At 48.4% G+C, this 12435-nt stretch overlaps 1 protein-coding gene across 5 annotated transcripts in view; it reads left to right on the top strand.

The window, feature by feature from the left end:
- mapk15 (mitogen-activated protein kinase 15) overlaps positions 1–12435 on the top strand; it is a 214853-nt gene that overhangs the window by 29645 nt on the left and 172773 nt on the right. For all 5 annotated transcript variants that reach the window (XR_010017473.1, XM_063044741.1, XM_063044742.1 and 2 more), the window contains exon 4: positions 8417–8507. Coding sequence is in view for 4 of the 5 variants with exons in the window: in XM_063044741.1 (XP_062900811.1) it covers positions 8417–8507 (91 nt within the window). In the remaining variant the exon portion in view is untranslated. The remainder of the gene's footprint in view (positions 1–8416; positions 8508–12435) is intronic.

Genomic DNA, 12435 nt, shown 5'->3' with positions numbered 1-12435 from the left:
CCATTCTCTCTCTCTCTCAACTTATCTCCTTGCTTGCATCGGTACAGAATGTAGAACAGCAACAGGCTCCTTGGCTTATGATGTTGTGCTGAATGAATGAAACAAGTCCATAAATAACCAACTAAACAAACCCCTCCATTCTCTGCACATTTGTGTGCCTGTCTGGAAGGCATCTATTATATTTGCCTCCAGTATCACCCTGGCTGCACATTCCAGGGACCCATGAAAATTTTAGGATGTCTTTAATTAACCGCAAGAGTTCACCTCATTAGTTGGCCGAGAAGAATAAACCTTCACATATGGTATATGTTCAGAGTCATTGGCACATGAACAGATAAGGAATGGATGGATATGGTCCATTGGCATCACAGTCAGCACAGAGCAAATTCTGTGTTCCAGCTTTATGCTGTCTGATGTTTCATGTTAAGTGTACTATAATATCTGTGTTCAACAAACAAGGAAGGCAGAGAGCAGGGAAAGGTGGGTTTGCTCGTGAAACATCTGTAAAAGTCTCTAGAAGCCATTAGTAAGGGAGAAACAGACAGAAAATCAGAAAACCATTAGGGTGCCATGGTAGTGTAGTGGTTAGCGTGACACAATTACAGCTCTAAGCATCAGAGTTTGTTCAATTCTGTCGTCATCCGTAAGGAGTCTCCCTGAGAACACATGGATTTCCTTTTGGTGCTCTGATCTCTTCCCACAGTCCAAGGACACACCAGTTAGTAGGATCATTGGTCACTGTAAATTGTCCTGTGATTAAAAGGCTAGGGTTAAATCAGTGAGTTGTTGGGCAGTGCACATGATGGGCCAGAAGGGCTTTTTCCGTGCTGTATCATGAAATAAAATAAAAGTAAATAAAGTCAGTATGAGTGGGAAATTTTGGCTTGGCAAAGCTACTGAAGATTATTGAGGATTTGATAAGCAGGGTGGGTATAGGAGAATCAGGTTCCTGCACAGACAACAAGGGAGGGGAGCAGGAGGAGATCCTGTAGTCATTCACGATGAATCAGAATCAGGCTTATTATCACTGGCATGTGTCGTGAAATTTGTTAACTTCGTTCAATGCAGTACATAATATAGAAGAAAAAAAAGTAAAAGTAAATAAATAAGTAAATCATTGGAGTATATGTATATTGATTGAATAGATTAAAAATCATGCAAAACAGAAATAATATATGTTAAAAAAGTGAGGTAGTGTTCATGGTTTCAATTTCCATTTATGAATCAGATGGCAGAGGGGAAGAAGCTGTTCCTGAATTGCTGAGTGTGTGTCTTCCGGCTTCTGCACCTCCTACCTGATGGTAACAATGAGAAAAGGGCATGCCTTGGGTGCTGGGGGTCCTTAATAATGGATGCTGCCTTTCTGAGACACTGCTCCTTGAAGATGTCCTGGGTTCTTTGTAGGGTAGTACTCAAGATGGAACTGACTAAATTTATAGCCCTCTGCAGCTTCTTTTGCCCCTGTGCAGTAGCCCCCCCTCCCCCCCCCCATACTAGACAGTGATGCAGCCTATCAGAATGCTCTCCACGGTACATCTATGGAAGTTTTTGGAAGTTTTTCTTGACATATCAAATCTCTTCAAACTCCTAATGAAGTATCACACATCAAAGTTGCTGGTGAACGCAGCAGGCCAGGCAGCATCTATAGGAAGAGGCGCAGTCGACGTTTCAGGCCGAGACCCTTCGTCAGGACTAACTGAAGGAAGAGTGAGTAAGGGATTTGAAAGCTGGAGGGGGAGGGGGAGATGCACAATGATAGGAGAAGACAGGAGGGGGAGGAATGGAGCCGAGAGCTGGACAGGTGATAGGCAGAAGGGGATACGAGAGGATCATGGGACAGGAGGTCGGGGAAGAAAGACGGGGGGGGGTGACCCAGAGGATGGGCAAGAGGTATATTCAGAGGGACAGAGGGAGAAAAAGGAGAGTGAGAGAAAGAATGTGTGCATAAAAAAGAGTAACAGATGGGGTACGAGGGGGAGGTGGGGCCTAGCGGAAGTTAGAGAAGTCAATGTTCATGCCATCAGGTTGGAGGCTACCCATACGGAATATAAGGTGTTGTTCCTCCAACCTGAGTGTGGCTTCATCTTTACAGTAGAGGAGGCCGTGGATAGACATGTCACAATGGGAATGGGATGTGGAATTAAAATGTGTGGCCACTGGGAGATCCTGCTTTCTCTGGCGGACAGAGCGTAGATGTTCAGCGAAGCGGTCTCCCAGTCTGCGTCGGGTCTCACCAATATATAAAAGGCCACATCGGGAGCACCGGACGCAGTATATCACCCCAGTCGACTCACAGGTGAAGTGATGCCTCACCTGGAAGGACTGTTTGGGGCCCTGAATGGTGGTAAGGGAGGAAGTGTAAGGGCATGTGTAGCACTTGTTCCGCTTACACGGATAAGTGCCAGGAGGGAGATCAGTGGGGAGGGATGGGGGGGACGAATGGACAAGGGAGTTGTGTAGGGAGCGATCCCTGCGGAATGCAGAGAGAGGGGGGGAGGGAAAGATATGCTTAGTGGTGGGATCCCGTTGGAGGTGGCGGAAGTTACGGAGAATAATATGTTGGACCCGGAGGCTGGTGGGGTGGTAGGTGAGGACCAGGGGAACCCTATTCCTAGTGGGGTGGTGGGAGGATGGAGTGAGAGCAGATGTACGTGAAATGGGGGAGATGCGTTTAAGAGCAGAGTTGATAGTGGAGGAAGGGAAGCCCCTTTCTTTAAAAAATGAAGACATCTCCCTCGTCCTAGAATGAAAAGCCTCATCCTGAGAGCAGATGCGGCGGAGACGGAGGAATTGCGAGAAGGGGATGGCGTTTTTGCAAGAGACAGGGTGAGAAGAGGAATAGTCCAGATAGCTGTGAGAGTCAGTAGGCTTATAGTAGACATCAGTGGATAAGCTGTCTCCAGAGACAGAGACAGAAAGATCTAGAAAGGGGAGGGAGGTGTCGGAAATGGACCAGGTAAACTTGAGGGCAGGGTGAAAGTTGACTTTCTGCCTCCAACTTTCACCCTGCCCTCAAGTTTACCTGGTCCATTTCCGACACCTCCCTCCCCTTTCTAGATCTTTCTGTCTCTGTCTCTGGAGACAGCTTATCCACTGATGTCTACTATAAGCCTACTGACTCTCACAGCTATCTGGACTATTCCTCTTCTCACCCTGTCTCTTGCAAAAACGCCATCCCCTTCTCGCAATTCCTCCGTCTCCGCCGCATCTGCTCTCAGGATGAGGCTTTTCATTCTAGGACGAGGGAGATGTCTTCATTTTTTAAAGAAAGGGGCTTCCCTTCCTCCACTATCAACTCTGCTCTTAAACGCATCTCCCCCATTTCACGTACATCTGCTCTCACTCCATCCTCCCACCACCCCACTAGGAATAGGGTTCCCCTGGTCCTCACCTACCACCCCACCAGCCTCCGGGTCCAACATATTATTCTCCGTAACTTCCGCCACCTCCAACGGGATCCCACCACTAAGCATATCTTTCCCTCCCCCCCCCCTGCATTCCGCAGGGATCGCTCCCTACACAACTCCCTTGTCCATTCGTCCCCCCCATCCCTCCCCACTGATCTCCCTCCTGGCACTTATCCGTGTAAGCGGAACAAGTGCTACACATGCCCTTACACTTCCTCCCTTACCACCATTCAGGGCCCCAAACAGTCCTTCCAGGTGAGGCATCACTTCACCTGTGAGTCGACTGGGGTGATATACTGCGTCCGGTGCTCCCGATGTGGCCTTTTGTATATTGGTGAGACCCGACGCAGACTGGGAGACCGCTTCGCTGAACATCTACGCTCTGTCCGCCAGAGAAAGCAGGATCTCCCAGTGGCCACGCATTTTAATTCCACATCCCATTCCCATTCTGACATGTCTATCCACGGCCTCCTCTACTGTAAAGATGAAGCCACACTCAGGTTGGAGGAACAACACCTTATATTCCGTATGGGTAGCCTCCAACCTGATGGCATGAACATTGACTTCTCTAACTTCCGCTAGGCCCCACCTCCCCCTCGTACCCCATCTGTTACTCTTTTTTATGCACACATTCTTTCTCTCACTCTCCTTTTTCTCCCTCTGTCCCTCTGAATATACCTCTTGCCCATCCTCTGGGTCACCCCCCTCCGTCTTTCTTCCCCGACCTCCTGTCCCATGATCCTCTCGTATCCCCTTCTGCCTATCACCTGTCCAGCTCTCGGCTCCATCCCTCCCCCTCCTGTCTTCTCCTATCATTTTGCATCTCCCCCTCCCCCTCCAGCTTTCAAATCCCTTACTCACTCTTCCTTCAGTTAGTCCTGACGAAGGGTCTCGGCCTGAAACGTCGACTGCGCCTCTTCCTATAGATGCTGCCTGGCCTGCTGCGTTCACCAGCAACTTTGATGTGTGTTGCTTGAATTTCCAGCATCTGCAGAATTCCTGTTGTTTCCTAGTGAAGTATAGTTGCTGGCTTGCCTTCTGTATAGCTGTATCGATACGTTAGGACCAGGTTACGTGTTCAGAGATCTTGACACTGCTTGAAACTACTCACTTTCTCCATTTTTATTCCCTCAGTGAGAATTGGTATGTGTTCCTTCATCTTACCCTTCCTGAAGTCCACAATCAGCTCTTACTGATGTTGAGTGCAAGATTGTTGCTGCGACACAACTCCCCTAATTGGTATATCTCGCTCCTGTGTGCCCTCTTATCTCCATCTGAGATTCTACCAACAACAGTTGTATCATCAGCAAATTTATAGATGGGATTTGAGCTATGCCTAGCCACACAGTTATGGGTAGAGAGAGAGTAGAGCAGTGGGCTAAGCACACACCCCTGAGGTGCACCAGTGTTGATCGTCAGCGAGGAGATGATATTATCACCAATCCACACAGATTGTGGTCTTCCGGTTAGGAAGTCGAGGATCCAATTGCAGAGGGAGGTACAGAGGCCCAGGCTCTGTAACTTCTCAATCAGGATTCTGGGAATGATGGTGTTAAATGCTGAGTTATGGTCAATGAACAGCCTCCTGACATAGGTGTTTGTATTGTCCAGGAGGTCTAAGGCTGTGTGAAGAGCCATTGAGATGGCATCTGGCGTTGATCTATTGTGGCGATAGGCAAATTGCAGTGTGTCCAAGTCCTTGCTGAGGCAGGAGTTCAGTTTTGTCATGACCAACCTCTCAAAGCATTTCATCACTGTAGATGTGAGTGCTACCGGGTGATAGTCATTGAAGTAGCTCACATTATTGTTTGTCGGCACTGGTATAATGGTTGTCTTTTTGAAGCAAGTGGGAACTTCTGCCTGTAGAAACATAGAGAAACGTAGAAAACCTACAGCACAATACAGATCCTTCGGCCCACAATGCTGTGCCAAACATGTACTTCAGAAATTACCTGGGGTTACCTATACCCATAGCGGTGAGAGGGTGAAAATATCCTTGAATACACCCGCCAGTTCGTTGGCACAAGCAGGATGGGTATTGGAGAAGCAATAGATGCAGTGTATTTGGGGTTTGATTGACAGGGTTTCTGCACAGGAGGAGGTGTTGGGGTAAATACTGACTACAAGTGAGGGGAGCAGGAAGAGACCTCTGCAGTCTGCTTGGTCATTTCTGCCAGATCCGCACTTGACATTGGTTCAGTCTGAGTGAGTGGAGGGCTGGGCTGTGGATGGGCGATTGAATATGCTGGGAGTGCAGGGAGGGAACGTGATGAGTGGGAGCCTCAAGCCTTCAATTTGGCTCTGTCCCAAAGCCGCAGATGTTTCTGTTCTTGCCTTGGCACTGTATGTGTGTGGTTGGGTGCCAAGCCCCTCCCCCCACTGTGCTGCTCCTGTTATTGCATATGTGGGCGGAACATCAACAGGAATTAGTCCTGTGTGACTGCTGAGCAATCACCAGAACCCACTAACTGTGTACCAACATACCTTCAACTGAGACAGAGAGATCGGTCTCAGAGAGGGAGTCACACACACCAGAACCCACTAACTGTGTACCAACATACCTTCAACTGAGACAGAGAGATCGGTCTCAGAGAGGGAGTCACACACACCAGAACCCACTAATTGTGTACCAACATACCTTCACTGAGACAGAGAGATCGGTCTCAGAGAGGGAGTCACACACACCAGAACCCATTAACTGTGTACCAACATACCTTCACTGAGACAGAGAGATCGGTCTCAGAGAGGGAGTCACACACACCAGAACACACTAACTGTGTACCAACATACCTTCACTGAGACAGAGAGATCGGTCTCAGAGAGGGAGTCACACACACCAGAACACACTAACTGTGTACCAACATACCTTCACTGAGACAGAGAGATCGGTCTCAGAGAGGGAGTCACACACACCAGAACCCACCAACTGTGTACCAACATACCTTCACTGAGACAGAGAGATCGGTCTCAGAGAGGGAGTCACACACACCAGAACCCATTAACTGTGTACCAACATACCTTCACTGAGACAGAGAGATCGGTCTCAGAGAGGGAGTCACACACACCAGAACACACTAACTGTGTACCAACATACCTTCACTGAGACAGAGAGATCGGTCTCAGAGAGGGAGTCACACACACCAGAACACACTAACTGTGTACCAACATACCTTCACTGAGACAGAGAGATCGGTCTCAGAGAGGGAGTCACACACACCAGAACACACTAACTGTGTACCAACATACCTTCACTGAGACAGAGAGATCGGTCTCAGAGAGGGAGTCACACACACCAGAACCCACCAACTGTGTACCAACATACCTTCACTGAGACAGAGAGATCGGTCTCAGAGAGGGAGTCACACACACCAGAACACACTAACTGTGTACCAACATACCTTCACTGAGACAGAGAGATCGGTCTCAGAGAGGGAGTCACACACACCAGAACACACTAACTGTGTACCAACATACCTTCACTGAGACAGAGAGATCGGTCTCAGAGAGGGAGTCACACACACCAGAACCCACCAACTGTGTACCAACATACCTTCACTGAGACAGAGAGATCGGTCTCAGAGAGGGAGTCACACACACCAGAACCCACTAACTGTGTACCAAAATACCTTCAACTGAGACAGAGAGATCGGTCTCAGAGAGGGAGTCACACACACCAGAACCCACTAACTGTGTACCAACATACCTTCAACTGAGACAGAGAGATCGGTCTCAGAGAGGGAGTCACACACACCAGAACCCACTAACTGTGTACCAACATACCTTCAACTGAGACAGAGAGATCGGTCTCAGAGAGGGAGTCACACACACCAGAACCCACTAACTGTGTACCAACATACCTTCAACTGAGACAGAGAGATCGGTCTCAGTGAGGGAGTCACACACACCAGAACCCACTAACTGTGTACCAACATACCTTCAACTGAGACAGAGAGATCGGTCTCAGAGAGGGAGTCACACACACCAGAACACACTAACTGTGTACCAACATACCTTCACTGAGACAGAGAGATCGGTCTCAGAGAGGGAGTCACACACACCAGAACACACTAACTGTGTACCAACATACCTTCAACTGAGACAGAGAGATCGGTCTCAGAGAGGGAGTCACACACACCAGAACACACTAACTGTGTACCAACATACCTTCAACTGAGACAGAGAGATCGGTCTCAGAGAGGGAGTCACACACACCAGAACACACTAACTGTGTACCAACATACCTTCACTGAGACAGAGAGATCGGTCTCAGAGAGGGAGCAAAGTCTTGGAGAGGGAGAAGCACGCACCAAAGCCCACTAACTGTGTGCTAAATTCAGGGGCAATGTCTCAGAGACGGAGTCACACACATTAGAGCCTTGATAACTCAGGTCTATTAACATATAGTGGCTTCACAGAGATGGAGGGGGAAAGGTTAAAGAAGATCTATAGGACAAGTTATTTTTAAAGCAGAGATTGGGAGGTGCTTGGAGCTTGCTACCAAGGGAGGTAGTGGTGGTAGATGCCATAGTAAAGTTTAAACAACATTTGGACCGAGATGGTATGAAAGGGTGCAGACCATATGTGGGCAGATGGAATTTATTAGGGATACAGTGGCATTTATTAGGGATACAGTGATAGTGTAGTGGTTCGTATAATGCCAATGCAGAGCCAGCGACCTGGGTTCAATTCTTGATGCTGACTTTAAGTGTTTGTACATACTCCCCTGACTGCCTGGGTTTCCTCTGAGTATTTCAGTTTCCTCCCACGTTCTACTGTTTAGCAGGTTAATTAGTCACATGGGCATAATTAGGCAGCACGGGCTCATTGAGCCAGAAGAGCCTGTCAGAGTGCTGTACCTCTAAATAAATAAATGGAATAATGTGGTCAGCACAGACACAGTGGGCTGAATGGTCTGTTCGTGTGCTATGCTGCTGTGTGTTCCATGTGATTGCTGGCAATATTTCATTCTCCCTGTACCTACTCCATTAAATTCTGTCTTTGTCTCCTAGGAATTTGGAAATCATGACAATGTCATCAAACTGCTTAATGTCATCCGAGCAGCAAATGACAGAGACATCTACCTGATCTTTGAGTTCATGGGTAAGGTGCAGAGCCGTGGGACAGGCTCAGGGGAAGAACTGGCTGATGGAGAGCTGTTGGAGAGGAGCAGAGTTAGGGAGGGTTTATGTGTTGGTGAGGTGGGGGCAGAGAGAAGGATTCCAGATCAGAGGGAGTGAGTGGATTTGTGTGTTGGGGTGGGAATCGCCTGTTCACAGACTATAGCACCTGCCGTTTCTTCCGCCGGTAGGCACGAGCGTCTCCAGACTGTGATCCTGCTGCCGACCTCAACAGTTCTAAAGATCTTGAGCAGGTTCAAAACCTGGACCACCGCTGTCAATTTGGGTTCCAACAACCTTGGACACCTTCAAAGTACAGATTGCACAACCTCCAACTTCAACTCCAGCCTTAACCAATGGCACCTCCAGGCTGGGACTTCACATGCTGCAGCTGGAACCCCTGTCTCCTGTTCCCCCACCACCACTCTGCAATCCCGTATCTCTCAGGTTCCACTGCCAGCTCTTGGGTCCACAGACACTCCATCTTCCTCTCAGCTCACCTTCCTTGAACGCCCGACTCTCCCCTCTCCTCTGACATTACCAACCCCCTTCCTTCCTCTGATCCCAGCTCTTATCTGTGCCGGGTCTTCACCATCCCCTCTGACCTTCCCCTCTCTGAGGTAGAACGTTCTGTCCTCAGTAAGGGCCTCATGTCTATTATAATAGACTGATACCTATTATAAACACACTGACTCTCAGAGCTACCTAGAGTACACCTCTTCCCACGCTGTTACTTGTAAAAATGCCATTCCTTTCTCTCAATTCCGCCATCTCCGCCACATCTGCTCTCAGGATGAGGGTTTTCATTCCAAAACGAAGGCGATGATATCCTTCTTCAAAGAAAGGGGATTCCCTTCCTCCACCATCAGTGCTGCCCTCAACCGTATCTCTTCCAGTTCACGCACGTCTGCCCTCACTGCATCCTCCCGCCACCTTAGCAGGGAAAGGGTTCCTCTTGTCCTCACCCACCACCCCACCAACCTCGGTATCCACAACATAATTCTCTGTAACTTCCAATATCTTGAACAGGATCCCACCCCAAGCACAGCTTTCCCTCCCCCCCGCAACTTTCTGCTTTCCGCAAGATTCGCTCCCTACTCTACTCCCTTGTCCGTTCATCCCTCCCCACTTATATCCATCCTGACACTTATTCTTGCAAGCAGAACAAGTGCTACACCTGTCCCTACACCTCCTCCGTCACTACCATTCAGGGCCCCAAACTGACCTTCCAGTGAGGTGACACTTCACCTGTGAGTCTGTTGGGATCATCTACTATATCTGGTGCTCCTGGTGTGGCCACCAGTAAATTGATGAAACCTGATGTAGATTGGGAGGCCACTTTGCTGGGTACTTATACTCAGTCCACCAAAACAAAGGTGATCTCCCAGTGGCCATCCATTTTAATTATACTTCCCATTTCATTCCAGCATGTCAGTCCATGGCCTCCTTTACTGTCACAATGAGGCCACGCTCAGTTGGAGGAGCAATACCTTATATTCCATCTGGGTAGCCTCCAACCTGATGGTAATAACATCGATTTCTCAGAGCTGGTAACGCCCCCCCCACCTCCACCTTTACCATTCCCCATTCCATTTTCCCTCTCTCACCTTATCTCTTTAACTGCCCATCTCCTTCCCCTTTTCTTTCTTACACAGCCTTCTTTCCTTTTCTATGAGATTCCCTCTTCTCCAGCCTGTATCTCTTTCACCAATCAACTTCCCAGCTCTTTACTTCACCCCCCCATCCCACCTGTTAGTTTCACCTATCTCCTCATGTTTTTTTTTCCCTCCATCTTCTAAATCTGACTCCTCATCATTTTTCTCCTGTCCTGATCAAGTGTCTCGGTCCGAAATGTCGACCATACTCTCTTCCATAGATGCTGCCTGGCCTGCTGACTTCCACCAGTAGTTTGTGTGTGTTCCTTGGATTTCCAGCATCTACAAATTTTCTCATGTTTGGGAAAGTGTCTGTGTTGTGGGGGATAGGGGAGGGTCTCAGTCAGGGTTGGTGTTTTGGGGGTGGGTGGAAGTTGAAAAGTTGTATCAAAAGGGCAATGTTAGGATAGTCGTGAGAGGTTTCAACATGCAGGTCGATTGGGAAAACTGGGTTGGAAATGGATCTCAAGAGAATGAGTTAGTTGAATGCCTACAAGATAGTTTTTTAGAGCAGTTGGTCGGTGAACTTACTAGGGGATCAGGTATACTGGATTGGGTGTTATGTAATGAACCAGAGGTGTTTAGGGAGCTTAAGGAAAAAGAATGCTTAGGAGTCAGTGATCACAATATGATTGAGTTCAAATTAAAATTTAATAGGGAGAAAGTAAAGTCTGACATAGCAGTATTTCAGTAGAGTAAAGGAAATTACAGTGGTATGGGAGAGCAGCAATGGTGTGAGTTTCTAGGTGTAACCTAAGGTTCTGCCGGCTGCATACGGTAGGTCTAGAGAAGACAATCTCTGGCCCCAGCAAACCTATGAGATTGAAGTGCAAAACCTCCTGATGTGTGGATGCTGTGTGATGTGTTACCTTGTTTCAAATCAGTACCACGAAATAACTGACAATATGCCACATTCAATTAAACAATTTAGCTTTATAATTCTTAATTTGGCTAAAGGGTTAGTAAAGTAAAACAAAAAGAAAAGGGCTCATTTTAATGAAACAGTCTAACGTGCACAAGTTGGAGCTCACGGTTTCCCTTCCGTTGGTCCTCCATTGATTTCCCCAGGCTTCGTCGACTCCCGGCCCCACTCTTAAGTACACTCCTTTCTGGTAAATACGACCTCTCCTTTCTGGCATCCTCTCTCCCCATCTTTGGATGAACAAAAGACCCAGATCACCTTGGTCTCAGGCGCACAAGAAAAAAACACTCCCTTCATTGGATGGCGCACATTCCAAAGCTCCCGTTATCTCTAGCCATAACCCAAACACTGCTGTTACAGAAAACCATTACATTAGCAGTGCTACTACAGAAAGACCGTTACATTAGCAGTGAAACCTTTCCCAGGGTGTTACACTCTCCCCCACCAAATTTAGTCATGTCCTCATGACATTGAGATAATTTGCCAACCCTTCATGCAAAGCAGAAAGTCCAACTCAGGTGGAAAAGGCAGTGACATAGCTCCCCAAAATGGTAGGGGTCACACTCTGTCCCCCTAGTGCTACATAGGCCAGCCTATCCAGTGGCCTCCTGATTCTTTGCGACCTCCATACCCTCTCATCTACTTCTTCATGTTCTGACACTACTGGGGATACTTCTGGTCTACCTGGTGAGGCCTCCCCCGGTCTATCACTCGTGCCCTCCTGCAACTTGGACCCCTCTGTCCCTTGGCTGAGCCCTGTTTCATCCCTTGCAAGGTCCCGCTGAAACCCAGGCTGTCCACAGATAGCACCCCCATCCCCACCCCCCCCCCCACCGATTTCACCTGACTCAGTGTAAGAAGTGTTGGGAATCTCTTCCTCAATCAGTGGGGAGTTAGCAAAAGGTGGCATATACCACACCCCCATTTCCTCATCCTCCAAATCAGTATCCCATTCAGAGCCAGGGGCCAGTCTAATTTCCTGCTGCTGGTCCTTCAGTTGCCGCATGTCACTGCAGAGTCATCTTACTAGGTGTAGGCTCCAGGTGGGGCTCTGGGTCAACCCACACCTCCTTTCCCAGAGGCAGAAGGTGGCTCCGAAGGAGAATCTTGGCAGGCCCATTCCCATCCTCTGGTTTTACTTGGAAAACTGGTACATTTGGCATCTGACTCACCACTACATAGGGTGTAGCTGCCCAGTGGTCAGCCAACTTATGCTTCCCAGGTAGCCTCAAATTCCTTATGAGGACTCGGTCTCCTGGCATGAGTTGGGAGAAACATAGAAAACCTACAGCACAATACAGGCCCTTCGGCCCACAAAGTTGTGCCAAACATGT

The sequence above is a fragment of the Mobula hypostoma genome, chromosome 3, assembly GCF_963921235.1.
Source record: "Mobula hypostoma chromosome 3, sMobHyp1.1, whole genome shotgun sequence".
Classification (NCBI taxonomy): domain Eukaryota; kingdom Metazoa; phylum Chordata; class Chondrichthyes; order Myliobatiformes; family Myliobatidae; genus Mobula; species Mobula hypostoma.
This window is presented reverse-complemented; position numbering and strand designations above follow the sequence as displayed.